This window comes from Felis catus, chromosome X (genome assembly GCF_018350175.1).
Source record: "Felis catus isolate Fca126 chromosome X, F.catus_Fca126_mat1.0, whole genome shotgun sequence".
In the NCBI taxonomy this organism is placed as follows: domain Eukaryota; kingdom Metazoa; phylum Chordata; class Mammalia; order Carnivora; family Felidae; genus Felis; species Felis catus.
The window spans coordinates 13,464,146-13,491,661 of NC_058386.1; the positions used below are offsets into that span (position 1 = coordinate 13,464,146).

Sequence of the window (27,516 nt, forward strand, 5' to 3'; positions counted from 1 at the left end):
AAGGATCTGAGACAGAGGGAGAGAGAATCCCAAACAGGCTCCCCACTGTCAGCACAGAGCCCGATGAGGGCTCGATCTCATGAGCCATGAGATCATGACCTGAGCTGAAATTAAGAGTGGAGGCCTAACCAACTGAGCCACCCAGGCACCCCTAGTTGTCACTATTTCTGTTTTTGAGGGTGACATGGGGGCTGACATCCCCTGGGCACATGCTGAGTAGCAGGAGGCTTGGAAGAAGAAGCCTGCAGTGTGGTTCAATGGGGCACCTAGTGGCTGGAGCATTACTGACATGTTCTGGGCTCTGAGGGCCAGGATAAAGCCTAGTGGAGGCCTTTCCTTGTGCTTTAATCCTAACCAGTCCTTCCTACCTGAGCACAGACAAGTTAATATCCTCTTATATTCCTGCAGGAACTCTTATGGCTATATGGTGTGAGATGACTAAAGCCAATTTAGCAGCCACTTGTAAAAGTAATTATGAGATGAGAAAAAGAAGAGCAATTCTGCTACTATAGGCTGTGAAAATGAATGAATTTAGCAAACATTCATTGAGCAAGTGAGAAATAGCAAGCATTGTAAAGTATGAGTCTGGGGGTACAAATGATAAAGATACACTGTTGCCTTGTGCTGGGCAGTTGGGAGGCAGGGGAAGGAATTGGGGTACAGTGGACACAGTGACCAAAATACAGATTTTGGTATATTGCAAGACTAGTGATGTGGTAGAAGCTAGTGAAAAGGGTTATGGGAATGCAGAAAACATGCCATATGGAATTAAGGTTGCAAACATACGGTTGGTCCTGAGGTGCTCTGAAGAATGAGCCTTGTGGGTAATGAAGTGGGGGAGACCTCCAGCGTCCAGGCAGGGGGCACAGCAGGTGCCCAGAGGCCTGAATGGCTCTTATGTGTTGAGAGACTGGTTGGTGTCTGGAGTGGCTGAAGCTTTAGATGCAGGGTGGGGAGGGGGCGCCTGGGTGGCGCAGTCGGTTAAGCGTCCGACTTCAGCCAGGTCACGATCTCGCGGTCCGTGAGTTCGAGCCCCACGTCAGGCTCTGGGCTGACGGCTCAGAGCCTGGAGCCTGTTTCCGATTCTGTGTCTCCCTCTCTCTCTGCCCCTCCCCCGTTCATGCTCTGTCTCTCTCTGTCCCAAAAATAAATAAACGTTGAAAAAAAAAAAAAATTAAAAAAAAAAAAAAAAAAAAAAAAGATGCAGGGTGGGGAGGAGAAAGACATGGGGTTGTTGGAAAGGTAATTTGGGTCAGATGGGAAGGCCTCAAAAGCCATGCTCAGCAGTATGGTTTTACAGGAAAAGAAGCGGGGAACCCTGGAAGTCCCTTTGAGAAAGGGGGTGATCTTGTTTTGATAAGATGATAGAGGGAGTGTGGAGGATGGTGTGTGAAATTGCACTAGTCTAGGGGAAGGACTTGAAGCAGTTGATGTGTGAGCAAAGAATTTGAACTTGGCAGCTACAGCAGAGAAAGAATAGAAAATAAGCGTCCACTGGTGCTTTTGCAGAATTCTTTCAACCCCTCCCAACAAGGCTTTTTACAATTCTAAATCTTTCTAAGGTTTTTAAGTCTTTAAAAATACTTGAAAGAGAGAAGCTTATTCCAACCTTTGAACAGTTCTGAAAATTTATTACATTTCAACTAGGAAAGAAAGTATTATTTCAGGCAAACTGGAACATGTGTGGACTGATTACTCAGCACAGTCACTTAATCTTTCAGAATTAGGTAGGAGGTAAGCTATTTTAGTGGCCTTCAATCTTCTTCCAGAACTTTGTCCAGGTTCCTCCCAAATGGTGTATTTCTCTGATTCGTATCCAGCACCCCCACAGTTTAGTGTACATCTGTAAGCTGTAAGGAAGTTGATTTCATCCGTTCCTTCCCTCCCTCCCCCCCCCCCCCCATCTTTGGCCTTCCACCTGAGAAAACAAATACTAGTCCATAGGTTCTTGTTCTGTGTCACAAACTTGCACAACGTGTAAACTGAGATGGATCCAGCCGAGAGTGTTACGGATTTGGAGTTTAGACTTAAAAAAAAGAGTGGAATCTTTGTATTTTTTCTTTATTTTGAGAAGTGCTTGGCAACTTGGACTATTTGGAGGAGCAATTATATAAAATATCTCCTGCTAATTGAGTATCAGGGATAAAGCACCGCCTTATTTCCTTCAGTTTGTGTTAAAATGTTTGTACCCACAATTTAGAGCTTTCACGGAGAATTTAATTTAGACTGAGAACATCTTGAACCTTGACAAACAAAACTTACAAAATTAACCTCCTTTTTGAATTGAGAGGTCTCAGGCTTACAAGGGTCTATACATAAGTTTCAAAGGCTTATAATTACTTTATCTTCTTGTGGCTTGAATATTTTAGAAAGTTCTTGACATGAGGGTTGGTGTACAAAGAGCAAGAAAAGTGACCTCGATGGGCTTACCTCACTTATGTCTGTATATTCCACGTTTGTTACAAAGCAGTGATTCTAATGGTACATGAGACCAAAGGACACTTTCCAAGGCAAATAAAGCAGTTGACTAATGTCAGATTTTGGGTGTTGGTCTCAAAGGACCATATGGAGGTTTACCAGCAGTTTTATTTACCTTTAGTTAAGAGCTTTTCAATTCTGTGTGTTAGTTATGGCAAAGGAATAACTGAAGGTTAACTTGATAATAAATTAATGCTGACAGAAATAGTAGTTGTTAAATTGTTCACCTGTCAGGAATTATAATTTCTTAGGGATTATACTGCAAGGTAGTTATATTGATGCTGGAACCTACATTGATGATGTTGGTGTTTTTTCCCATGTGTAGACAAGCCTGTACCTGAAGATGTGTAATTTATTTATTCACAGTAAGAGATGTACAACTCAGTTACTTTTTATTTGTGACGTTTGGTTCATTCACTTGATTGAGAAATTTTTGACTGAATCTTGGATGCCTATCCTTGTGCTAGGAGCTGAATGGAAGTTACCCCTTGCCTTTGGAGAGAAGACATTTTAATGGGAGGCAGAGAGAAACAGATAATTATAATATGATAAGTGCTGAAATGGACATTAAAAAGCTTGAATGTGGAGGATTTCAAACCTACACATTAAGTACCGAGTAGGAGAATGAACCCCCATGAACCCATCACCCAACTTCAATAGCTGTCAACTTTGGGGCTTTCTTGTTGCACCCATATGCTCTACTTACTCCAATCCCCCTTTTTATTTGGAAGCAAATCCAAGACAGTATATCATGTGATGGGCATTTATAGATGAAGAGTCAGAATACGCAGAGAAAATAAACTATACCTGGGGATTTGGGAAGGAGCTACAGAGAAGTGGCATTTAAGAATGGAGGCAGTGCAGTGGCTGGATGGCTCAGCCAGATAAGTGCTCTTTTTTTTTTTTTTTTTAATTTTTTTTTATGTTATTTTTGAGAGAGAGGGAGGCAGGGAGGGCTAGAGCAAGTGAGCTGGGAAGGAGCAGAGAGAGAGGGAGACACAGAATCCAACTCTGAGCTCTCAGCACAGAGCCCAATGCGGGGCGGGGCTCACACTCACAGAGCTTGAGATCATGACCTGAGCCAAAGTCAGATGCTTAACCGACTGAGCCACCCAGGTGCCCAAGGGCTGACTCTTGATTTTGGCTCAGGTCCCCATCTCACGGTTTGTCGGTTTGAACCCTGCTTTGGGCTCCCTGCGCACTCTCTCTCTTGCTCACGCTCTCACACGCGCGTGCTCTCTCTCTGAAAAATAAACATTAAAAAAAGTTCCCGTTTCATGTAAAAGGGATGGGACCCAACAGTTATTGAATATGGTTAAGCATTGTATTAGGTTCATTTAGTACACTATTTCATTTTTTTCTTCACAATAGTCCTATGAGGGAGGCAATATCTCTGTTTTACATATGAGGAAATTAGGTTTCGGGAATTTGCCCAAAGTCATAAAACTAATTAGTTTTCTGTGTTGGAAGCCAACTTTGGCTTTAAGGCTGTTTAGTTTACCACCTTCTGCACCGTGTGTATAGATACCGAGACGTAAAAGTACAAGATCTGTCAGTGACGGAGGAATGGAATGCAGCTACAGAGTGTGTGTGTGTGCATGCGCATCCATCCATCCATCCATTCGTTGTGTTCAGAGAGGAAACTAGAGATATGGCTCAGGGCCAGGTTGTGAAGGGACTTTAATGCCCCTGAGGAGATAGAATATTGTCCTGACGAGGGTGGAATTCCAGGCTGATGGGTCCTACAGCATGAGAACAGTATTGTCAGCTGGCAGAAGGGGGAATATGCACACACTGTGGAAGACTCGGCAGAATTGGAAGATGAACTGAGGGGGGTATGGGCCAGAAAACTTATTTATTCCACTTCTATTTATTAAGCATAGACAATATGGCAGAGAATGAACTGACGAACAAGACACACATCTTCCTGTTTCATTGATGTTAGTAGAGAGTCACATGCACAGGGCTTGTTGTAATGTTGTGATTTACAGTAACAAATATATATTTGGTGTTCAACCCAGTTCCAGGCAGAGCTCCTAAAACCCTTGGAATTTCCTGTGATTGGAATAGTAAACGTGTCTTTTGATATGTTAATGAGGTGACTTTGGGGAAAGCCCTTAGGCAACCAAGATGGGGGTGGACGCCTAGGGAGCCAGCATTGTGATTAGAGGTTTGGAACTTTTGACACCTGCCCCCAACAAACCTCCAGGTGGGGAGGGGGCTGGAGGTTGAATCCATCTGCAGTGGTCAGTGATTTAATCACCCATGCTTATATAATGAAGCCTTCATAAAAACTGGAAAAGGACAGGCTTCGGAGACTTTCTGGGTTGGCGAGCACAGGGGGATTTGGGGAAAGTGGAGTGCTCCAAGGGATCATAGGAGCTCTGCACCCTCCCCATGCCTTGCCCTATTCATTTCTTCTGTTTGGCTGTTTCTGGGTTATATCCTTTTTATAATAAACTGTTAATCTACTGAGTAAAATGTTTCTTTGAGTTCGGTGAACTGCTTCAGCAAATTAACTGAATCTGAGGAGGGGGTCATGGGAATCTGATTAATAGCCAGTTGGTAACCTGGGCTTTCGACTCAGTGTCTGAAGTGGGTGGCGGGGGCGGGGGGTGAGGAGCAAGGGGTAGTCTTATAGGACTGAGCCCTTAATCTGTGGAATCTGATGCTGACTCTGGGTAATCGTGTCAGAGTTGAGTTGAATTGTAGGACACCCAGGGGGTGTCTGGAGAATTCCTTGGTGCTGTGTGGGATACCTCCCCCTCCACATTTTGAAATTGGTATCTGAACCATAATACCTATGATCCCACAAAAAGGTGATAATAAACTTCCTAGTTCTCAGAAAAAATGCAAAGTAAAACTACAACGAGATACTACTACACTCCCATTAGAATGGTGAAAATGAAAAAGCCTAAAAAGACCACGTGTTGGCTAGGACGTGAAGCAGTGTGGCCATACCTGCTAATGCTGAACATAACACATATCTGGTAAGCCAGCAATTACCACTCTTAGAAACCTATAGAGAAATGTATTTCACAGCAATGTATTCCAGTCTACATGTCTTGACAAGATATGTGCAAGAATATTATAGCAGCACGATTCAGAATACACCCAAAGTGGAAGCCATCCAGATGTCCAGTGGCAGAAGGATCAATAATTTGTGATATATCCACACAAGTGTTGAATAGCAACTAAAATGACTGAACCGTAATTTCACTCAACCACTTGGAAGACTGTCACAAACAACATTGAACAAAGAAGCCACACACGAGGGTATATACTCTTTGTTTAGTCTTGCCTTTTTCTGAACTTTATATAATCTGTGGATTTAGAAGTTAGGAAAATGGCATGTGTGTGGCAGTTGAAAGGAGCCACAAAGGGGGCCTTCTACAAGGCTTGTGATGTTTTATTTCTTGATTCTGGGTGCTAGTTACATAGTTGTGTTCCATTTGTGAAAGCTGCTCTCCCCATACACTATACACTTAGGATTGGTATGCTTTTCTGTATGTCTGTTATGCTTTTCTATATGAATATTATATTTCAGTAAAAAGCTAAATATACAAAGTAGTACAAAAAAGTTTAAGTTTCAAAGAGCAATATTTCTACAAACAAATTCTGATAATTAGTAATGATGTCTACTTGTTCACTTGAGGAAAACTCAACTTTTTCCTGAAAGTCACACTCAGGTTCTTCACCTCTCTCCGTATTAGTGCCTGCTCCTTTTGTTGCGAGAACACCAACTAATGGGATAAATTTAGAAAAAAGTTAAATCTGTCCCTGTATGGTTAAGTCTGTGAATTCTATTTAAAAAAAATCTGTCACGAGAGCCAGATGGGACACTGGGAAGGGTTAAGGCTGTGGCAGAGGAGAAGATAGCGTTGGTTAGGGACATGGGTTGGTGGTAGGGTCAACTGGATATGGTTACCACTGAATAGAAGTTTCTGAATTAGGATTTGGAATAGCTGACGTCAGCAACTGAGGTGAGGGCTGCCAGGAGATTAGTTAGCAGATGCCAGGCTAAGTGGAGAGGGGCAAAGGAGCGCGGCTTATTTATGGTATGTCTGAGATGGCATTGGGTATCCGTGTTAGGGTTTTGGAAAGTGCGAGGGGTGTTAGGTTTGGAGAACGTGATTTGGTGATCGTTTGGATGGTAACTGAAGTGTGGAGAGAGAATGAGAGCACTCAAAGAGCTGTGATTCTCAAACTTGGCTGCACATTAGAATTACCTTGAGAGCTTTGCAAAAATACCCATGCCTGGGCCACACCAATGACCAGGTAAAGCAGAATCTTTGGGGGGCTAGGGCCTAGCTATCTGTATTTTTCAAAAGCTCCTCAGGTTATTCTAATATGCAGCCGGACTGGGAACAAAATACGACAAGCAGATGCATAAATCAGACAGTTGTGATTGATTGGACACTATTGTCAGCACTGCCAATTTAGTTCTCATGAGGTAAACACATTATTTCTCTTTACACTTACTACACTTACGGGGATATCGAGGCGTGAGAGTTAAGTAGTTTGCTTTAGGTTATGCAAACAGCTAATTAGGTCCTCGGGCCAGGATTCACAAACTCATTTACTCCAAGGGCTGTTCTCCTTACCATAACATCCTATTGCTTTAACATTTAAGAATGAGTGGGGGTGGGGTTGGGGGGGAGATTGAGACTTTTGGAATGGCATCCGGAGAAGCACAGCAGACCCTCTCTCTAGTGGAACAACCTTTTAGCTGGTAACAAAAAAAATTAAAAAAAATCATTTGAAGTCTTTGGAAATGGATCTGAGGACATACAGCAAATGGAGAAACATTGAAGAAAATTTGCTAAATCTTGGTAAGAACAGTGAATCTGCAGTATTTGAGCCACGACCCGCTTCCCACCTCTCCTCCGAAAGCTCTGTTCCTGGTGGGTCCAGCCAAGAAGATAGGATTCTGTTCCCCCAACCCCAGTTCCTTAGTCTAGGGCTAGGAGAGGTAGACCACCTGCTGTGAGAAGTACTAGAAGTATCAGAAGGAGGGAAGACCAAGAGAAAGAAGAACACTAATCTGTACGTTCAAGAAGCCCAGCCCTGTCCTGCCCCCTGCTGTGGCTGCTAGGCTGTCTCGCTGTGACTCCAGGCTTGGGATGCCTGCAACCACAGTGCAAATGCCCGCAGTTGGGGCGGGGGCATGGGTGTAAGGCCAGTTAAATACCACAACGCTCAGTGTTCTTCCTGAAATCCAGCAGCTTTTCTTGAATAAATGCTCCCTGGCTAACTGCAAGCCTTTGGTTAATTTCCAGAGTTCTGTCCATTTTCTTCGTCGGTTTTCTCACTGCTTTGATGGAAGAAAGAATTTTTGGAAGCCCTCATAACCCCCATTTTTTGCTGACATCCGAGTTGAATTTTCATAGGAATTTTCTTAAGATTAATTAGTGGCTGTTTATAGTTTGGAAATCTAAAAGCTCATCCATAAGGACTAACTAAAAAGAGAAACCACGGTGTATATTTATAGCAGAATATCGTGTAGTTGTTAAAAGAAGGATGTGATTTTAACTGTGCTGATAGAAAAGATTTTCAAGGGATAATGCTAAATGAAAAACAAGTTGCTAATAGTATGTGGTATTCTGTTTGTATCAAGTATTGGATACACAAGAGGAAAAACACAGGTGTGTGCTATATATACAAACATTTATATACATATGTACATATATATACATACGTATATATACATATATACATATACATACATATATACATATATGCACATATATGTATCTATACACATACGCATATATGTATATGTATGTATACATACATATACGTATGTATATGTATATATGTATACATGTATACATATACATATATATGTACATATGTATATATACATATACATATATGCATAGAACATTTCCAAAAGAATATAATGGTTTCCTCTGGACCATAGGAAGTGGGGGGTGCTTTTTAGGTCTTCACCCCACTTACTATTATTTGAGTTTTTGAGTATCTATTACTTTGAAATAACTTTAAAAAGTTACTGAATATTTGTTATCTTTAAACTACCAAATAGGGTATGTGTTAGTTTAAGGTCTGCAAATTAAAGATTGCAGGATCTTGAAGATATTTGTGCTCATAGCCCCCTCTCTTTTGTTTCTCTGAGCACTCTTGATTGTAATTTTAATGCTTAGGAAATCCTGTTGCCTGAAAACTTTAAGAATAATTAATTCACTTTTAGTTTTGATCAGCTGGGATAATCCACAAGTAGTGGTAATGACTAACGTGTTCTCTTTTCACCCCAGTGCTCTTCTAGACTTTGGACATTAGTACCTGCCCCCGGAAACAAGTCACTCTCTTTTGTAAGAACAGTAACAGCCATCCTTTGTTACCTTTCTTTTTCTCTTTGAAAGAGGAGGAATAATCACTGAGTCCTGAAATATCATGAGTAGGTAGAATTTAATGATCCAAACTGAAAATCTTCCTGTGAACTGTAGGACCCCCCCCCCCCCCCCCCGCCTCCGCCCCAGCCAGTGTGTACACATAGGTTCTCCAGGGAGTTTTTGGTTAGCTATGCTGTGAAATCCTTGGGATTTCATAATATATCTTGTCTCATTTTCCTGTTATGAAATGGGGTTTTCAGCCTGGTTTTTCTTGTCTGTTTTCAGATCACAGAACTGTGTGGTGCAAAGCGGGTTGGTTATTTTGGTCCAACACAGTTTTACATTGCCTTAAAATTGATTGCTGCAGCACAGTCTGGCCTTCCTGTACGGATAGAGAGTATTAAATGTGGTAAGTATCTCCCATTTTTACGTTTGATTGTCCACAACAGGTGTCTTGTTTATGAGAACCATTTTTAGTGGGCTTAAGGCCTGTTGTATAAGCATTTATGGAATTTCTCCTTGCTTCTAACAAGGCGTCTGTTAAATGAAGTAAGAAAATGTAGTGGGTGTCTTACTTTCTTTTTGTTTCTTTAGGAAAAAAATAAGAGAGTGACCTGAGATTCATTCCTTTTAACTGAATTAAAGCTGAAATAGATTTTGTTCTTTAGCAGAAAGAGATCAGGACAGGAATTCTAGAGCCTGTGGCAAAATAGTAACATTTAGTTTAATTTTCCTCTTGAGGAATATGCAGTGTCATTTGAAGTTCTTTTAAGGACAAGGGCACAAATACCTGGGAGAGTATGAATGGAGCTGTCCCTTTTTTCTTTCCTGTCCCTGCCAGTCATATCGTATATGATCATCCTTTAAAAAAATTTTTTTTAAATGTTTGTTTATTTTTGAGAGAGCATGAGCAGGAGAGGGGCAGAGAGAGAGGGAGACACAGAATCCAAAGCAGGCTCCAGTTTCCGAGCTGTCAGCACAGAGCCTGACACAGGCCTGAAACCCATGAACCACAAGATCACGACCTGAGCCGAAGTCAGACGCCCAACAGATTGAGCCGCCTAGGCACCCCATACATCATCATCCTTTAATCCCCCAATTCCTAAATAACCGTTCTAATCATTATTAAGTACTATGGAGCTACCAAAATTTTGGCAGAATGAACTTAGCTTCTCAAAGTTTTGGTTTAAAATTTTCTTATCTTGCCATCCTTGCCCCCAACCCACTGAGTGTTTGAGTACTCTCCACAACTTAAACAAAAAGCAAAGCCCCAGACTCTTATCATCTATACTGTCTCATTATTGGGTTTACAAGTACCTATGAAGAAGGTGATTATTCCAGGGTTATGCTGATGTCCTCTGATACAAGTTACTTCCATATGCTCACATAGCCATGCAGGAACTTTTGCCTTTTCCTCATTTTGAGATAAAAACCACTCCACTGTCCACATGTGTCCTGTGAAGCCTTGTAAACGTAAAAGTGAGTTCAGGAACCTTGTAGAACAACTCTGAGAAGATTCTGATGGCTTGACTATGGGAAACAAAGTCCTTTTGCGCTAACCATCAGAGAGTCACAATCATCCTGCTAATCTTTCTTAAAGGTTTACTGCGTGCCAGGTACCATCTCATTTAGTCCTCCCAGCATCCCACTAAATTAGGTGTTTGTGTTAGTTTACATTCTGTACGAGAAACTGTGAAACCAATTCCACTGGAATCCCCGTGCCTTAACAAAATGAAGGTTCGCTTCCTGCTTTGCAGTGGGTCATGGTGACCCTCTAGGGCAGCTGCCCTCCATGTGGTGCCTCTGTGATCCTGGCTGCTTGATCTTGTGCCCCCGCCGCCCCCCCCCCCCCCCCCCCCCCCCCCCCGTAAGCAACAGAGAAATAGTTTCTCACCCTAGCAATTAAATGCTTTGTCCTGGATGTGGCTCATGTTACTGCTGCTCACAGTGCATTGGCCACAACTTGTCACGTGGATCCACTGAACTGCAGGGTAGACTGGGGCGGGGGGTGGGGGGGGGGCATGCAGTTGTCCCCTGTACCCGCAAGGAGAGAACTTTCTGTGGATGAACACTGGAAGTCTCTACTGCGGCACTCTTTTTACCCTCATCTTACAGATGATTATTGAAGTTGAAGTTTAGGGGGCCTTGAGTAATTTGCCTAAAGACTTCAGGTTAGTAGAGTTTGGAGCCAGAATCTGTCTCCAGTTGCCGTGCTCTTCATTACTGTGCATAGTAGCCTCTTCTTGATTATTCTCTTTATTAAGGTGCTGATTATAATCTGGAATCACAGAGTATTTTCTGAGTGGGGAAAAAATCTGACCCCAAAAGGCATCCCTTGGTATTACATAATTTGGTTTCTTAAAATAGATTTAAAAAATTGTTTTATTTATTCATTACTCATTTATTTTTTTTGAGAGAATGGGGAGAGGGGCAGAGGGAATCTTTAGCAGGCTCTACACAGCATGGAGCCCAGCTTGGACCTCGATCCTACAACCCTGGGATCATGACCTGAGCTGAAATCAAGAGCTGGATGCTCAACTGATTGAGCCACCCAGGCACCCCAAAATAGGTTTTTTGATGGAGTGTTATTTCAGTGGCAAGTTTGGTATTTATGACGACAGGGCTGAGCAGTCACTGCTATAAGTCACTTGCTATGATTAGAGCCACATCACATTGTATTTGGGCTTGTGGTAGACACTGAAAATTTCCATTCCACTGTAAATGGTCATTAAGCTTTATTGTTGTGTCTTCCAACTTTTATCTGCTGGAAAAGCTAAAGCTGCTTTTTGTATGCAAGAATAAATTTCTGACACTTTTGTTGTTTAAGTTAGACTGGTCTTTTACGGGATTTGTGCCTACATCTACAGCTTAATTTCCTAGGAGGAGAGAGGGGGGAAGGAGTGTCTAAATGATCACATGTGTCAAGGATTAACGCTTTTTCTGAAGTGTAAGGCTTTCTCAGTTGTACCTTATAAATCCTGATGCTGCCTTTTGCCTCTGACAGTTTATACTCAGTTAATTTTGAATTTTCTTCCTTCACTTAAAGATTTATTAAATAAATGTTATTTACAGTCAGCATATGTTAGGTAAGAATGAGGGCAAGATTAGGCCAAACTTTGAGCTGCCACTTAGAATTTTCCAAGTTGTTGCTTGAAATCCATTCGCTTAATGTTTGATGACACAAACCTTGAAGGCCAAAGAGGATGCTCTGTGAGAACCTGATCGGAAAGGCTGTAGTAGCCTCATGACACTCAGGGAGTTGTGAGTCCGTTCTTACTTCATGAATTACATGAGTCTGTGTGTATGTGTGTGTTAACCTCTAACCCGTAGCCTTGCCCATTTTGGTCAGTGCCACCACCATCTACAGTTGCTCAAGCCAGGAGCCTAGAAGTCATCCTTGATTCCACCCTTTGCCTCGGTCCACAGTGTAATCTGTCAGCAGTCCTGGCAGTGTGGCTCCAGTCTTATTGCCTTCTCCCTCCATCTCTCTATCCTACTAGACTGGGCCACCTTCAGCCACTCACCTGGATACCACAGTGGTTTTGTCATTGATTTCTTGGCCTCCTCTCTTCTCTATTCCAGCCTCTTTGCCTATATGGCAGTAGGCAATATCACAATATCCATCAGATCATTTTGTCCTCCTCCTTGAAATCCTCCCCTGGTTGGCTTATTGTACGTACTAAATTCAGTCACTACACTGATCTGTAGGGCCCTGAGTGATCTGGTCTCTGCCTCCTTCTCCGCCCTCATCTTAAACCTGCCCCGCCTTGTGTTCTCCATCTTGCCCCCAGCCTCACTGGCCTTCTAGCCATTTCTGGGCCATCTCTTTCCCGCTGCAAGAAAGACCATGTTATCTCGAGGTTTTGGATTCCCCACAGTCTGTTTCTTTCCCCCTCTCTTTTCCATGGCTCGCTCTTCCTCTTCATCCTTCGGGATTTGTTCACTGTCCCTACCATCCTGTCTAGAGTAGGTTCTGTCAAATTAATTCATTAATGAAGGAACCAGCATAGAGTAAAACTGGCTCAGGAAAATACAGGAGAGTCAGAAGTATTTATAGTCCTGGAAGGAAAGAATGCTGGAATAAGATTGCTAAATTACATATAAAATTGATGAATGCCCTATAGAGCAATAAAACTGTGACTTGGCTATTAGACTCTCTTCTGGGATGAAATTCACCTGCATTGCTATTAGACAAGGTTAGTTAGCTAACAGTTTTCTATGAGTTAATATCGATCCTTTCAGTGTTGTAAGATGCCTAATGAAGAGTAAACAGTAAGTCAAAACAAAAGTACATGTCCCTAGGGAGTTAGGTAATCCTTGGATGGGTTAATCCTGTTAGATGATGCTTCTGTGTGACTGTCCCCTCCCTACTTTACTTTCAGCATCTGCTCCTTTATGGCACTTTCATCAGTTTGTAAATACTCCTTTATAGGTTTGTCTAATTTCTGTCTTCCTCACTAGTCTGCAAGCTTACCTAAAGGGAAGGGAGGAGGATCTGGTAGCCCCTGCTCTGTGTACCACTGTGGACACTCAAGGCATGTTTGTTGAATGAGTGAAGAGATGAATGCTGATGAATGAGGACCGAGTGTTAATCATCTGTCACTTTTTAATCTCAAACATTTGGATTTCAGGTTCACCCAGAACTCCTAAGGGATTTCTAAAGAAGTCCTCTTTCTCAGGCCATGGTTCCCAGCCTTGTTTGCACTTGAGAATTGCTGGAGAGCTTTAAGTGCAAACTAAAAAATACAGGTGCCTGGGGCCACTTCCAGAAATTCTCATTTAATTAGCCCCGGAGTGCAGCCTGAACGTGGGGATTTTTAAGAGCTCCCCCATGTGATTCTTATGTGGAGCTGGGGTTGAGAGCACGTTCTAATGAAAACCGAGTAGAGCATTTTCAAGAGCTTTGCTTAAACTGTGTTTATAGTTTTGGTTATATCGGGACCTGAGTTGGAGTGAGGCCAGGGGCACCCAGGGCACATAACTTTAAGGGGAAAGTCACACTCTGGGCCATACAAGTGCTGATTCTGCATTTACACGACCCTGAGAGTGAGCACCTCCTTAAATGTTGGCACTAGGCATCTCTCTAGCCTCACCCTATTTTGCCGGTTAAACAAGTGGTGAAACCTTAGGATAATTTAGGAGGAGAGAAGCAGGGGGTGAAATTGAGGACCATTGGAGAATTCCTGATGAGGAAACCACATGGTGGACACTTGCCCTGGGAACTGTCCCTTCCTTCTTTCTGAGGACTGGCCGTGGGGGGTGTGAGGACTGAGAGAAGGTATAGATAGGGCTTTTTAGAGGAGGTTTTGTAACCTCTTTTGTGTCATGGGCTCCTTTGGCAGCCTGACACTCCTTCTTGGAATAATGTTCTAAATACATACAAAGACGTAGGAGTCCAAAGGAAACCAATTATATTGAAATTAAAACTAAGATACTTAAGAATGTTATATAGCAATATCCATACTACTTCATTAATGTATTAAATAAGAGACCTAAGAGTGACCTAAATAACTACCATACTTTCAAAGTAGTGAGCGGCATAAACAGTACTTGAAGATGTCTACAACAAGTGTAATGTGATATATAAATACCTGATTTCGGTGGGTGGCAAAGTTACAGGTACAGCGCTTTGTTGCCTACATTCATACTTGAAAGAAATGCAAATGTTCGGTTAGGGTAGGGAGAATAAAGATGGAATTTTTTTTCTTAACCAAGATGACAGACCCCGTGATTTCTTTCTACAGCCCCTCTGGGAGTCTCCAAATGCTAATAGTGCAATAATGTGGCTCACATAGCCTCTAGGCTGTGTTCCCCAGACTGGTTATTGATCTAGTGGCAGTCTGGCACAGTCTGTAGGGAAAGGAGAAAGAATTAGGACAAAAGAGTGAGTTACTTATAAAATGAAATGTACTCAATTCTACGATGGTTGTTTTGATTAAATGCCCTTTGATGACATTGATAATGAGTAAATGTAATTGATTCGCCATGACCCTTCCAAAAATTACAAGAGGAGGGAGCCCCTGCAGGCAGGAGTGTTATGCTCATGGTCCTGTCACCATATTGCTGCATGTCTGAGACGTTCCTGGGCTTAGTTCTCCACCTGTGAGATGTGGATTTTCCAGCAGGTTTTCTCTAGACCATTTTCCAGCTCTGAAGTGGTGCAGTTTTATGTTGAGTGTTCAAACCTGCAATAGAAAGAACGTTTTGATTTTTAGCATGACAGTAGAGCCTAGTGGCTGAGTGTGGGTCACAGCAATAGACTGCTGGATTTTGAATGGTTGGACCATCACTTTTTCTTTTTGTGCCCTCGTACAAAGTGGTGCCCTCCTAACCTCTTTGAGCTTCACGTGGCTCACCTGGGGAAGGGGTGTCCCAATAGTACCTGCCTTACAGGGTTGTTGCGAGCATAAAATCAGGTAATGTTAAAATTTTGGAAAAGCGTCGAAACTGTGTTAATATAGTACTTGTTAGCCACATTTGGCTGGCTGTTGAGGACTTGAAATCTGGTTAGTGTTGACTGAGAAATTAAAATTTTAATTTAATAGAAATATTTTAAAATTTAAATATGCAAGCAGTGTATTTTTCCATTAAATGAAACTTTATTGTTTTAGTAAGACTACATTTTACTTTAACTGTAGGCATTGTGTAAGACTAGGATCAGACTTCTCCTGTAAAGGGCTAGGTGGTGGATATTTTAGACTCTGTGAATCATATGGCCTTTGCTGCAACTTGATTATCTTGATTATATTCACTACAGATTCTGCCCTTGAACTACGAAAGCGGATATGGGCACTATGTAAACAAACAAGAATGGCTGTGTTCCTTCCAATAAATCTTTATTTATGGACACAAATTTGAATTTCATACAATTTTCACATCACAAGCTATTTTTGTTTTTTTTTTAAGTTTATTTATTTATCTTGAGAGGGAGAGAGAGCACACACACAGAAGGGACACAGACAGGGAGAGGGAGAGAATACCAAGCAGGCTCTGCACCATCAACAGTGAGCCTGATGTAGGGTTTGAACTCACAAACTGTGACATCGTGACCTGAGCCGAAGTTGGACGCTTAACCGACTGAGCCACCCAGGCACCCTATTTTTCTTTTGATGTTTTTCATTAAAAAATGTAAAGCCCATTCTTAACTCATGGAATATACAACTCATAGGTTTATCCCCAAGATAAATGTATTCATGTTCATCAAAAGCCATTTATAAGAATGTAACATTTATATTCATAATGGCCCGAAACTGGAAACAGCCTAGATGGATTTTAAAAATTTCAATATGTTCATAAAAATGGATTACTCCATAGCAATGAAAAAGAATAAGCTCTGTCTACATACATTACATTGGATGATTCTTACAAAATGTTGTGAAGGAATCTAAGTCTCAAGGATTATTACTGAATGATTCCATTATGTGGAGTTCTGTAATGGCGAAGGTAGTCTGTGGATTTAGAGATTAGAACAGGGGTTGCAGAGTGGGACAAGGAGAGGGGATTAACTAGAAATGGATGGGAAGGAAAATTCTGTATGATGGAAATGTCCTATCTTAATTTGGGTGTTATGTGCTTAATGTATGTGTTTGTCAGAACTCTTCAAATAGTACACTTAAGATTTATAAAAATTATCCCTCCATACAAATACTCCTTACATAATTTAAAAAGAAATGAATTGGTTGTGTTAACATTTAACATTGTGTGGTATTTCTTAGTAAAATCCAGGTTTCTGGCCACATTCCTTCATGTCACCTGTCAACTGGAACTGAGCTGTTCCAGTAGCATTGCCAGTAGCCATACTAGTGTGGCTTCTGAGCACTTGAAATGTGGTGCGTCTGAATCAAGGTGTGCAGTGCAGGTAAAATACACCTGGGAGTTTGAAAAAAAACTTAGTCCGAAAAAAAGAATGTAAACTATTTCAGCGATTAGACAACAAAAAGAAAAGGCATACAAATTGGCAAGGAAGAAGTCATTAATATTTTTTATCTTGATTATATATTGTAACGATAATATTGGGTTCAAATAATTATTAAAATTAATTTTACCCATTTCCTTTTTTATTTGAAAAAGTTTTGAAAAATTTTGATAACATATACATGACATAAAGTTTACCATAAAGTTTATTTTTATCTTAACTAGTATTTATTTATTTTTAAAAATTTGTTTAACATTTTTATTTATTTTTGAGAGACAGAGAGAGACAGAGTGCGAGCGGAGGAGGGGCAGAGAGCGAGGGAGACACATAATCCCAAGCAGGCTCCAGGCTCTGAGCTGTCAGCACAGAGCCCTATGCGGGGCTCGAACCCATCAACTGCGAGATCATGACCTGAGCTGAAATCTGACGCTTAACCAACTTAGCCACCCAGGTGCCCCTTAACTATTCTTTTAAAGTAATCTCTGTGCCCATTGTGGGGCTCTAACTCCTGACCCTGAGATCACGAGTTGCGTGTTTTACTGACAGAACCAGCCAAGTGCCATGCCTTAACCATTTTTTAATTGTACAGTTCAGTACATTCATATTATTGTGCAACCATCTCCACCATCCATCTCCAGAACTCTTTTCATCTTAGAAGTATGAAACTCCATGGGGTGCCTGGGTGACCCAGTCAGTTAAACGTCAGACTCTTGATTTTGGCTCAGGTCATGATCTCAAGGTTCGTAAGATTGAGCCCTGTGTTGGGCTCTGTGCTGACAGTGCAGAGCCTGCTTGGGATTGTCTCTCTTGGTCTCTTTCTGCCCCTCCCCTGTGTGCGCTTGGTCTAAATAAATAAATACATAAATACATAAAAAAACAAATAAATAAAATAATAGAAATATGAAACTTCATACCTGTTAAACAGCTCTGCATTCCCCCTCTCCCCAGTCACAGGCAACCCCCATTCTACTTTCTGTCTCTATACATTTGTCTGCCGATCCCTCAAATAAGTGAAATCATACAGTATTTGTGACTGGTTTCTTCACTTAAAAAAATTTTAGTTACTATACAGTTTACAATGATGTGGCTGGCGTTATATCTAGTGGATGGTATTGAAGGAGAGTAAACAGCCGCCACCATTTTAGACAGGACAGAGTTCTATGCTCAGTCCCACCTCTCCCCAGTGCCATTTACCATTTGGTATTGGATTTATGTTTTCTTTTTTATGTTCACATTTCTTCTAATTGAGGAAATGGAAGTATTTCTTACATTCCTGTCTCCATCAGACATGGAAAATGAAAGGATTTTCCCCTACTTTTTAGAGGGTCATATCTTTGGAAGCATAGTTTTCTTTGTGGAAGGGAAAGATAGTCATTTAATATACAAAGTGTTTCTGTGTTCAAAGACTACAACCTAAGGTAGCATTATGAAACAAATTACTGCCTTGGATGGCTGCACTCATTGTCTCCTTGGCCCCTATAAACCTTTAATTTGAACTCTTTATTTATTTCCTTGTGTTAATTGAATTCCGTTTGGGAGAAAAGATTCTAACCAACTACTACTACAAACGGCTCTTCTCTTGTGATTACTTGACATAAATCACTGGATAGCAGGTACTTTATTGATTAGCTTTCAAATAAAGTTTCACTATTAAATATGGTGTCCATATGACTAGAAAGCATTTAGACTGAATATTTATTTACAGACTACAGTTTTACTTTGCAGTTTTTGAAAGCTTGGAGCAGTGTAAGGGAGATAGCACCTTCATTAAGATTTTCAGTGATATGATGATTATTATGTATGGTGACAATCTGTTAAGTGAGTGTTGTTTAAAACCACATAAGCGAAGAAAGTACAGGAGAAATTCAGCTGTATTTTGTGTTTTGCTGTTTGGTGGCTGTTTGGAGGAGAGAGGATCTTTGCCAGGTGAATAGTTCTGGAGAAATGCCATAGCCAGGGAAGGAGGACAGTGTGTGAAGTGACAGGGTCCTAAAGGGTATCTGGGAGTCCTTGTATAATAGTTGATACTCATCATCTCGTGTTTGTATTCTCTCGTTCCTGGAATTATCTGTTGAACACCAGTGAAACACTGGTCGGGGGGTTTACACATGTGGGCTTTTCCTACTCTTCTCCCTCAAGTAGTGTTTGGAAGTAATTCCTCCTCTCATGGGCAATCAGGGTGCAGATTATTTTATGTGAGCTTGTTCCTTCTTTTTAGATCCCTTTTGCAGACTGAACTGAAAGAAATCCCTTTCTGAGAAGAGAACCATGGGATTAGCTTATATTTGACTTACTAAGAATCTATGTTTTCTCTGCTTTTGCCTGTTTTCTTTTAAAGTCCATTCCTGCCTTGAGTACTGGAGAGCTGCCGAGGTTGGGAAACGTTAAAATGTTAAAAATGGTGGCCATCCTCTTTTTAGAGGAGAGTCCTGGTTTAATTTTCCAGATTGCTTATTCTATTTATGTCTCTTGGGCCTTTTGGCTGATTGATCATGCAGGGATTTGTCATATTGCCTACTTCTTTGAATCAAATGTGGACATAGCAACTAAAAATAAACACAATGTGGATATTAGAGAACCAGGGGCCTTCTTTGCCTGGGGAGCTGGGATACTTGGTTGTGTTGCTAAGATGTTTTCTGGCTTTAGCACAGCATCAGTCATTGGAAGTGCAGCTGTGTTTGGAATGGGGCGCTGATGGAAGTGCGGAGGCACAGTGATGAGTATTATCCTGAACAATGGATACAGATGCAAATCATTATGCATAATCCATAATATTATCCCCATTTTTGGAGTCCTTTGTGTTGTGTGATTGTGTGTGATTTGCCGCACTGAGAACTAGAAGTGTGCCAAAGCATCATTTCTGTTTCAGAATAGTTTTATCAGATATTTGAAAGATAAGTAAATATTCCAGACTGTTGGGTTTGAACTCTTTGTAGCATTGTGAGTGTGGCTAATGGTTTTGACAGTAGAATCTGGCTGAACGGACTGATCGCTGTAACTTAAAGTATTTTCCTTATTCCATTATGAAAAGACAATTGAAGATCGAGTGTGAAAATTCCTTAAGGAATTACATAGGGTGAAAAACTGTCACCCAGGGGGCGCCTCAGTGGCTCAGTCAGTTAAGTGTCTGACTTCGGCTCAGGTCATGATCTTGTGGTCCATGAGTTCGAGCACCGTGTCAGGCTTTGCGCTGACAGCTCAGAGCCTGGAGTCTGCTTCAGATTCTGTGTCTCCCTCTCTCTCTGCCCTGTCCTCATGCATGCTCTGACTCTCTCTTAAAAATAAGCAAACGTTAAAAAATTAAAAAAAATAAAAGGAAGGCTAATGATAGTCTTGAGTTGTGAGGATTGAATGACGTAATGTTTGCAGATGTTAATATAGTATCTGGCATATAATGTGTGTTATATGGGTTTTGCCTGTTTCATTTGCCACATATCGTGTTCATACAGTATCAGAGCCTTTTAGCTGGTGCCGGACTAAAGGCTGAGGTAGGAGATCAGTCCAAAACCTGAATATGTTCCGTGATGATTTGACAGCATTTAAAAATGTTAAGCCAGAATTGCTTGGTAAAACTGAAGCATTTTTCTATCATGACATTATTATAGGAGTCTTCACTGTGTCAAAATAAAAATTTAATCTATATTTAGTGCTCTGGAATTTTTCCTCAAAAGTGATTCATCTTTTGGCCATTGAGTTCCGCTTTTCACAGTTTTAAAAAAGTCTCACTTGAGCTTCTCTGATTCTGGTCCTAAAGAACTGCCGCTGCCTCGCTTTCTGATGTCAAAGACCGATGCTGAGATCCGATTTGGGAACCCGACTGAACTGCATGGAACTAAGGTTCAGATTCCATATTTAATCACAGAAAAAAATACCTTCAAAAGAATGGACGATGAGGATAAACAGGTAAACAGTCTGATCAGGGGTGTCCATTTGATTCTGACAGTGAAACCTCACATAGCCGTGCTTCATGTCTACTGTCAGGCTTCTAGCAAATCTCACCATCTGGGATACAATTATAGACTTGGAAGGAAGCCAGTGAAGTTTCCTTGTAGCAAGAAAAAGCTGAAGTATAGCCACCCATTCGCCCTTTAGAGCTTACTTGAATGTAGATTGTGTCCAGAGTGAGGCCACTGATTTTTATTTTTTATTTTTAAGTGTTTGTTTATTTTTGAGAGAGTCAGAGTGTGAGTGGGGGAAGAGCAGAGAGAGAGGGAGACACAGAATCTGAAGCAGGCTCCAGGCTCTGAGCTGTCAGCACAGCCCAGTACGGGGCTCGAACTCTTGAACTGTGAGATCATGACCTGAGCCGAAGTCAGAGGCTTAAGTGACTGAGCCACCTGTGTGCCCCAAGGGTATGATTTAATACACTTATTTGATTTCTCTAATCAGTATTTCTAAATGGGTTCTTTGAAATGGAACTTCTAGGATTTTTTTTTTTTAAAGTAAAGTCTAAGTCCAACGTGGTGAGACTTTAAGTCAAGACCCTCAGATCAAGTCACATGCTCTAGTGACTGAGCCAGCCAGGCGCCCCTAGGACTTTTTAATAGATCCTCTCTTCACAAAAAAAGTTTGGAGAAAAGGTTTCTGTGGTTAAATATATTTGGAGAGTGCTGCTTCATATCCTTGGGTGAAAGACTACATTCTGAGGCTTGGAGACTCATAAGTGCTCATTAGCAAATTCAAGGCCCTGACAAGTCCCGCTGTGAAGAGACATGGAGATTTGTGTTTACTAAACTTGTTTCACCAGAGAATCCTTCCTTGTGGGGCTTGTTTGGGATGCCAACTTGGGAAATGCTGCCATTTCACATTTAGCAGGTTAGGGACAAGAGTAGGGAGGAGAGGCTTTAAAAATTAGAGCACTAATTGCAATAGTTAGGTGGTGATTGGTAGAGATGAAAGCATAAAATTTCAGAAAAGTATGCCTATTAAGAAAGAGGTAAATAGTCTTATTTATGCATTAGTGAACCCTGGGGGTACCAAGGTACAGCTCATACTTCTAATAAAGATACTGAATCATGCAGAAAAGTCAAATTACATTGAACATAGTATCTTCTATAAGACCAAGAAATTTGTCATATTTTAGGAAGATGAGTCAAAACGTTTTTTAAATGCATTGTGTAACAAAGGATTAAGTTGAAAAACTATATGGCTCACCATGATAATGCTGGATATATGAGGTGTTGCTGCAGAAGTTTTATATTTATAGCCAAGTGAGGTATAGCATGTCTTGTTAAATAACTCAGTGTAATGTTGATGTCATAATTCTGATACATTTTAAATGAGTTCTTTAGGGATATATATGTAAAGGGGTATAGGAAGCTTCAGTCAGTACTCTGGCATGTTTTCCTACCAGCATTTGGAGAGGAATGAGGGTCTGCTGTCCCAAGATGGTTGATACTCTGGGGACTTTCTAGGCCCATCCCTGGCTGCGTGATTGAGGACACATCCTTTCACCTGAGGGTAGGTTTGTACTCTGCCCATCCCATCTGTTGGTGTGAGGTCACACTTCAAATATTCTTTTCTTTTTCTTGAAGAAGAGTATTTGATCAGTAACTCAGATTGCCTTTTTTTTAGACTAAGAGTACCTATATAGTCTGCATGTTGATTAAAAGTACTGTTTCCTTGTTACTTGGGTACTCCAAAGTTACCAGTTTATTGGTAGCATTGAAAAGGAGGAAACCCAGTAGCAGAGTAAGGTTGTTTGCTTTGCCAGACTCTTACATAAAATTCACATTTTAACTGAGATTTGAACTGTAGCTTATTAAGCCTCCATCCTCCTGTTTAGGAGTGGTTTGCCCATGATGAATTGTTTCATTATCCCCTAGTGTGAAAAAGAGAAAGCTGGCATTTTACTCTGGTACAGTAAGCCCCAGCAACATTTAGCATTAAGCATTTTAAGTGTGTATTTTTAATACCCACATTTGCTGGAAGACTTGGTAAGTGTAAATCCAGGAAATAGGAGCCTTTATTATAAACACATGAAAATTGAATTTATCCACGAAGAGATCACATTTGGGGAGTGTGAATGCTATTTCATGTGATCATTGTCTTCCATTTTCCAAAGGAAAATACTAGTGGAATAACGGAAAGCATTTCATGCTAGTTTTAGTAATTTAGGCAACTGAGTGCTGGCGAGACTTTGTTCTCTGGGAGACTTGAATCCTCAGACACTGCGTTTTAACCAAGCCGTGTTTTTGAGAAAACATTTCCTCCCATTTGTGAAATCAGCCGTCTCACCGGCGGTAGAGTTGCATTATACTTCGTAACTGCCGTTCAAAGCACCAGGCTTCTCAAGTGACTGCCTCTGAACTCTGCTCTGGTTCCTTTGAAGCAGGAAACACAGTCTCCCACGATGTCACCCCTCGCCTCCCCTCCTTCTTCCCCGCCTCATTACCAGAGGGTGCCCTTGAGCCATGCCTACGGCAAACTGCGGAGCAACACGGAGCAGATGCATCCAGGTAAGAGGCGATCTTGTCCAGCTGTCCCAGGCAGTGTCCTAGAGACTCCTTAATCTCTCAGGCAGCAACGCCACCAGCTGCTGAATCTCCTGACTTAATTACCTCTGTCTTTGGAAACATGGCTCAATTTAATTTTGTACTCTCAAGCAAGGCTTTTTAAAAAAATAAAATGAAATGTATCCTAGCGGTGCCTTGTGTCCTATCCGAAACAAACCAGTTTCGACTTGTAATTGATTTAGATGATTTAATCCTTCGTATATAGATTTCATTACCTGGGAACATCGCATGTCGAAGGTTTATATTGTCTTGGAATTGTTCCTTTCAGTAGACATTCCAAACATGTTTATATAACAACGGCTTTTCTGAAACTACTTAAAAATATAACTCTGCAAAAGCAAAAGAGTTGATTCAACCTTTAAAGACAGATCACATAAATGAAAATATCTCGCTCTTGTGTTTGAGAAGAATAAGGGAAATGGTAGGGGAAGCATTTTGCTGAGAGCATGTGGCGTGTCCAGTTGTGGGGTCGCCTGCTTGCTCACACTTAACGCCGTGCTGGCCGCATTAGCGGTAAGGTACGTTAGTTGTTCCGAGTTGGCTGCCTAGCCTGCAGTGCTTAAGGCTGCGTGCACTCACGGCAGTGCCTTGTCCTCCTGGGGCTCTGGCTCGTACTTTAAGATAGGACCAATTAAAGGTATTCTAGAATCAGTTATTCATCACCCTCCTCTTGTATTTTGTGGGCTGTGTTTGAAAATGACCCAGTTTCTGCAGGGTTTTGCTGCGTTGAAAATAGTGGTGAGTTCTAGAGGGACACAGATAAAAATGTGTGCTAGGCTATAGAGAGGCTGTAATATTGTAGAGAGGAGCCGGTGTGGCATAATGGAAAAATTTTTTGATGGGAATCAGAAGGTGTGGGTTTATGTGACTAGCTATGTGACCTTGGGCAAGACACTGAACTGCTCTGAACCGTGATTTCTTCTCCTCTTTTAAAATGGGGTAACACTATTCTATTGGGGTGTTGTGAGGATTAGCGGAAACACGAAGTCTGATTGGAAATTAAGTCCTATGCAAATGCAAGATGATGCTGTTAAGGGATAGTAACAAAAAATCACTCTCCTTAAACTCGAATGTCCCATTGGAGTCTGAAACAAAATAGGGTTGAGAATTCTTCACTTTGCTTTTAGCCTCTCCTGCCTGATTTCCCTAGTTTTAGAAGCGGAGCTCTTTTTTTGATTCTTAATGTTATTTGGGCTTGGACATTGGAGTTTTATGCCCAGCGTGGTGCCTGTTTTTTGGTTTTTAATTCACACGTGAGTCATTTTTTGTTCTACTGAGTCAGCCTATTACCAGGTTCTTCGCTATATCTATATCTATAATCTATATCTATCTATCTATCTATCTATCTATCTATCTATATCTATTTGGCTATTCCTTTAAAAACTTGTCTGTATTCACTGTCTCTACTTCTTGCCCCATTCTTTCCTCATTCCAATTGGGCTTCCATTCCCCCCATTGGCAAGGAAACAACCTGCTTCTCTCCGTCTTCCTTGACTCTTAGCAGCCTATGTCAAGGTTGTCCATGCCTTCATTCTTACTTACTTTTTCTAAATGATAAAATGCACATATTTAAAAATCTCCCAAGTTGAGTTTTGACAAATGGATGCATCCATGTAGCCACCACTTTGATCAAGAATAGAACATTTCCGGGGCGCCTGGGTGGCTCAGTCAGTTGAGCGTCCCGATTCTTGATTTTGGCTCAGGTCATGATCCCAGGGTCTTGGGACTGAGCCCCACATTGGGTCCTGTGCTGAGTGTGGAGGCTGCTTAAGATTTTCTGTCTCCCTCTGACCCTCTCCCTGACTTCTGTGTGCACTTTCTCTAAAAAACAAACAAACAAACAAACAAACAAACATACATTTCAATCACCCTACAGATGCCCCTTTCCAGTCACTCCCTGGCCTCCAATGTGAGGACTGTTTTGATTTTTATCACCTTAGATTAGTTTTGCCTCTTTTAGAACTTAATATAAATGGAATCATATTGAACAACTCCTCTTATGTGTCTGCTGTCTTTCCCTTGGCATTGTGGTTGAGGTTCATCCTTATTGTTGTGTGTCTCAGTAGTTTGCTTCTTTTTATTACTCAGTTGTGTTTCATTGTGTGAATGTACCACAATTTGATGATCCATTCTCCTGTTGATGGACATTTGGTTTGTTTCCAGTGTTTGGCTGTCATGAGTAAGGATCCAACGAACATTTGTTTGTGAATCTTTTTGTGACATATATTGTCATTTCCCTGGCACTTAGGAGTAGAATTTCTGTACCTTAGGGAAGGGGTGTAAGAAACTGCCAAAGAGTTTTACAGAGTGGCTGTATATACCCACTGGTGATGTATGAGAGTTCAGTGTTCCTTGCCAGCATTTGGTACTCTCAGTGGTTTCCTTTTCTTCAGTGTTTTTTAACTGTAGACATTATATCAGATATGAAGACATTTCCTTGTGGTCACTCTTTTATTCTTGGAACATTGTTTTCTAAGTTACCCCTTGCTGGTTTTTCTCCTATATCATGAACCTTAAACTTGACGAGCTACCATTCCAGAGGGTTCTTCTTTGCACAGCACACCCATAGAGAGGAGTCTGAGTGAACAGTCAGTTGCCTGTTTCTCAAAGAGTTTGAGTTTTTTGGCTCTAGCCGTCGATTAGGAGTCTGTTAGGTCCCTATAGTTGCGAACAAGGTCATTCAGAAATAAAACATTTACAGGTACTACCATTTAGACTTCTCCATCTGTCTAAGTCAAAGGAAGGGAGAGTTTTTCTATCTGCAACTTGGTTCAATCTTGTGATTTTTGCTTCTAATTGGTAATATTCACTTCACAGCTTGTTCACTCCTATTTGTATAATGTCTGTAGATTCTCCCCCAGAGGATTTTCTTGGCCTGTTTGCTTCCTTTTCTGTCCTATATCCTCAGGTCAGGAAGTAAGAGAATCCCACATGTCTTCATTCTCTTTCTTCCCATGTTTTCAGAACTCAGTTTTTCTTAAGGCCTTCATGCTCTTTTCCATCTGTTTTTTTTAACTCTCTGTTGTCTTCACCATGTCATCAACCCATCTGACAAACCCAGGATTCCCTTTCCTGTTTCTGTACTCTGTTTTCCTTTTGATCTACACAGTGGCATATCTAAAACCTGTTAAATTGCAGTGACTCTGGTGCTCAGCATTCTAGAATTATTCTTAATTTATGCCTTTTCAGAAAGGAGTTTTGCCGGTGGAATAATTTTCTAGGAATACATTTTTCTGGGGTCATTTCCCTGTCTAAGATTCTGCCATGATTCCTGGCTAGTGGGGAATGTTTGTGAGTGTGTTTTAAATCAGACTGAGTGTGGGGCGCCTGGGTGGCTCAGTCGGTTAAGTGGCCGACTTCGGCTCAGGTCACGATCTCACAGTCCGTGAGTTCGAGCCCCGCGTCGGGCTCTGTGCTGACCGCTCAGAGCCTGGAGCCTGTTTCCGATTCTGTGTCTCCCTCTCTCTCTGACCCTCCCCCGTTCATGCTCTGTCTCTCTCTGTCTCAAAAATAAATGAACATTAAAAAAATTAAAAAAAAAAAAAAAAAGAAAAAAAAAAAATAAACCAGACTGAGTGTCTCCAGACCAGTCTGATTCAGAGCCCCTCTTCAACTTCTCTCCTGGCTCCTGCTATTCTAACCTCTGCTGGATGTAGCTGTAGCTCATGTCCCGTGGGTGAGACTTGTGTGCCAGGCATCGTGCAGAGATCTTGATGTGTGTTATTTTCTTCTTAGCACAACCCTTGGAGGCAGATACTACTACCCATATTTAAAAACCGTTGAAATCACAGTAATATAACCATATAGTTAAAAAATATTTAAATGCCTGTAGTGAAAACAACTTTTCTCCTTCCCACTCAACTTATTTCTGATCTCCAGAGGCAACTACTGCAAATCTTACCTGTTTCTTCTGATACCTAATGTCTTATCTCTGTATCAAGATATCCGTTCTGCTTTTTCTTACACGTCTTATTCTGATGTATCGAATCTAGGAATGTGCTCTCTGAAGAGCATGGGCTGTGATGTCAGTCTCCTGGGTCTAAAGGTAGACTTGGTGGGCCTGCATTTCTAGCCTGTGTGACTATGGGTATTTCGCTTTAATGAGTTTCGGTTTTTCTTATCTGTAAAGTGGAAGAACGTCTGCCTCAGAGGTTTGCCCTGTGGATCAAATGAGGAATGTTATATAAACCTCTGTGCCTAACACGGGTCCTGGCACATTGTAGGTGCTCAACTGTTGCCTAGTATTTTCTTTGTA

The 27,516-nt window shown here is 41.3% G+C and overlaps 1 protein-coding gene across 8 annotated transcripts in view; it reads left to right on the forward strand.

Annotated features, from left to right (window-relative positions):
• Window positions 1-27,516, forward strand: part of REPS2 (RALBP1 associated Eps domain containing 2) — a 217,346-nt gene that overhangs the window by 47,302 nt on the left and 142,528 nt on the right. For 6 of the 8 annotated variants that reach the window (XM_045050522.1, XM_023248871.2, XM_023248867.2 and 3 more), the window contains exons 2-4: window positions 9,117-9,240; window positions 20,501-20,649; window positions 23,078-23,204. In XM_045050522.1, coding sequence (XP_044906457.1) covers window positions 9,117-9,240; window positions 20,501-20,649; window positions 23,078-23,204 — 400 coding nt within the window. The remainder of the gene's footprint in view (window positions 1-9,116; window positions 9,241-20,500; window positions 20,650-23,077; window positions 23,205-27,516) is intronic. The other 2 variants (XM_023248868.2, XM_023248870.2) reach the window with 1 other exon arrangement.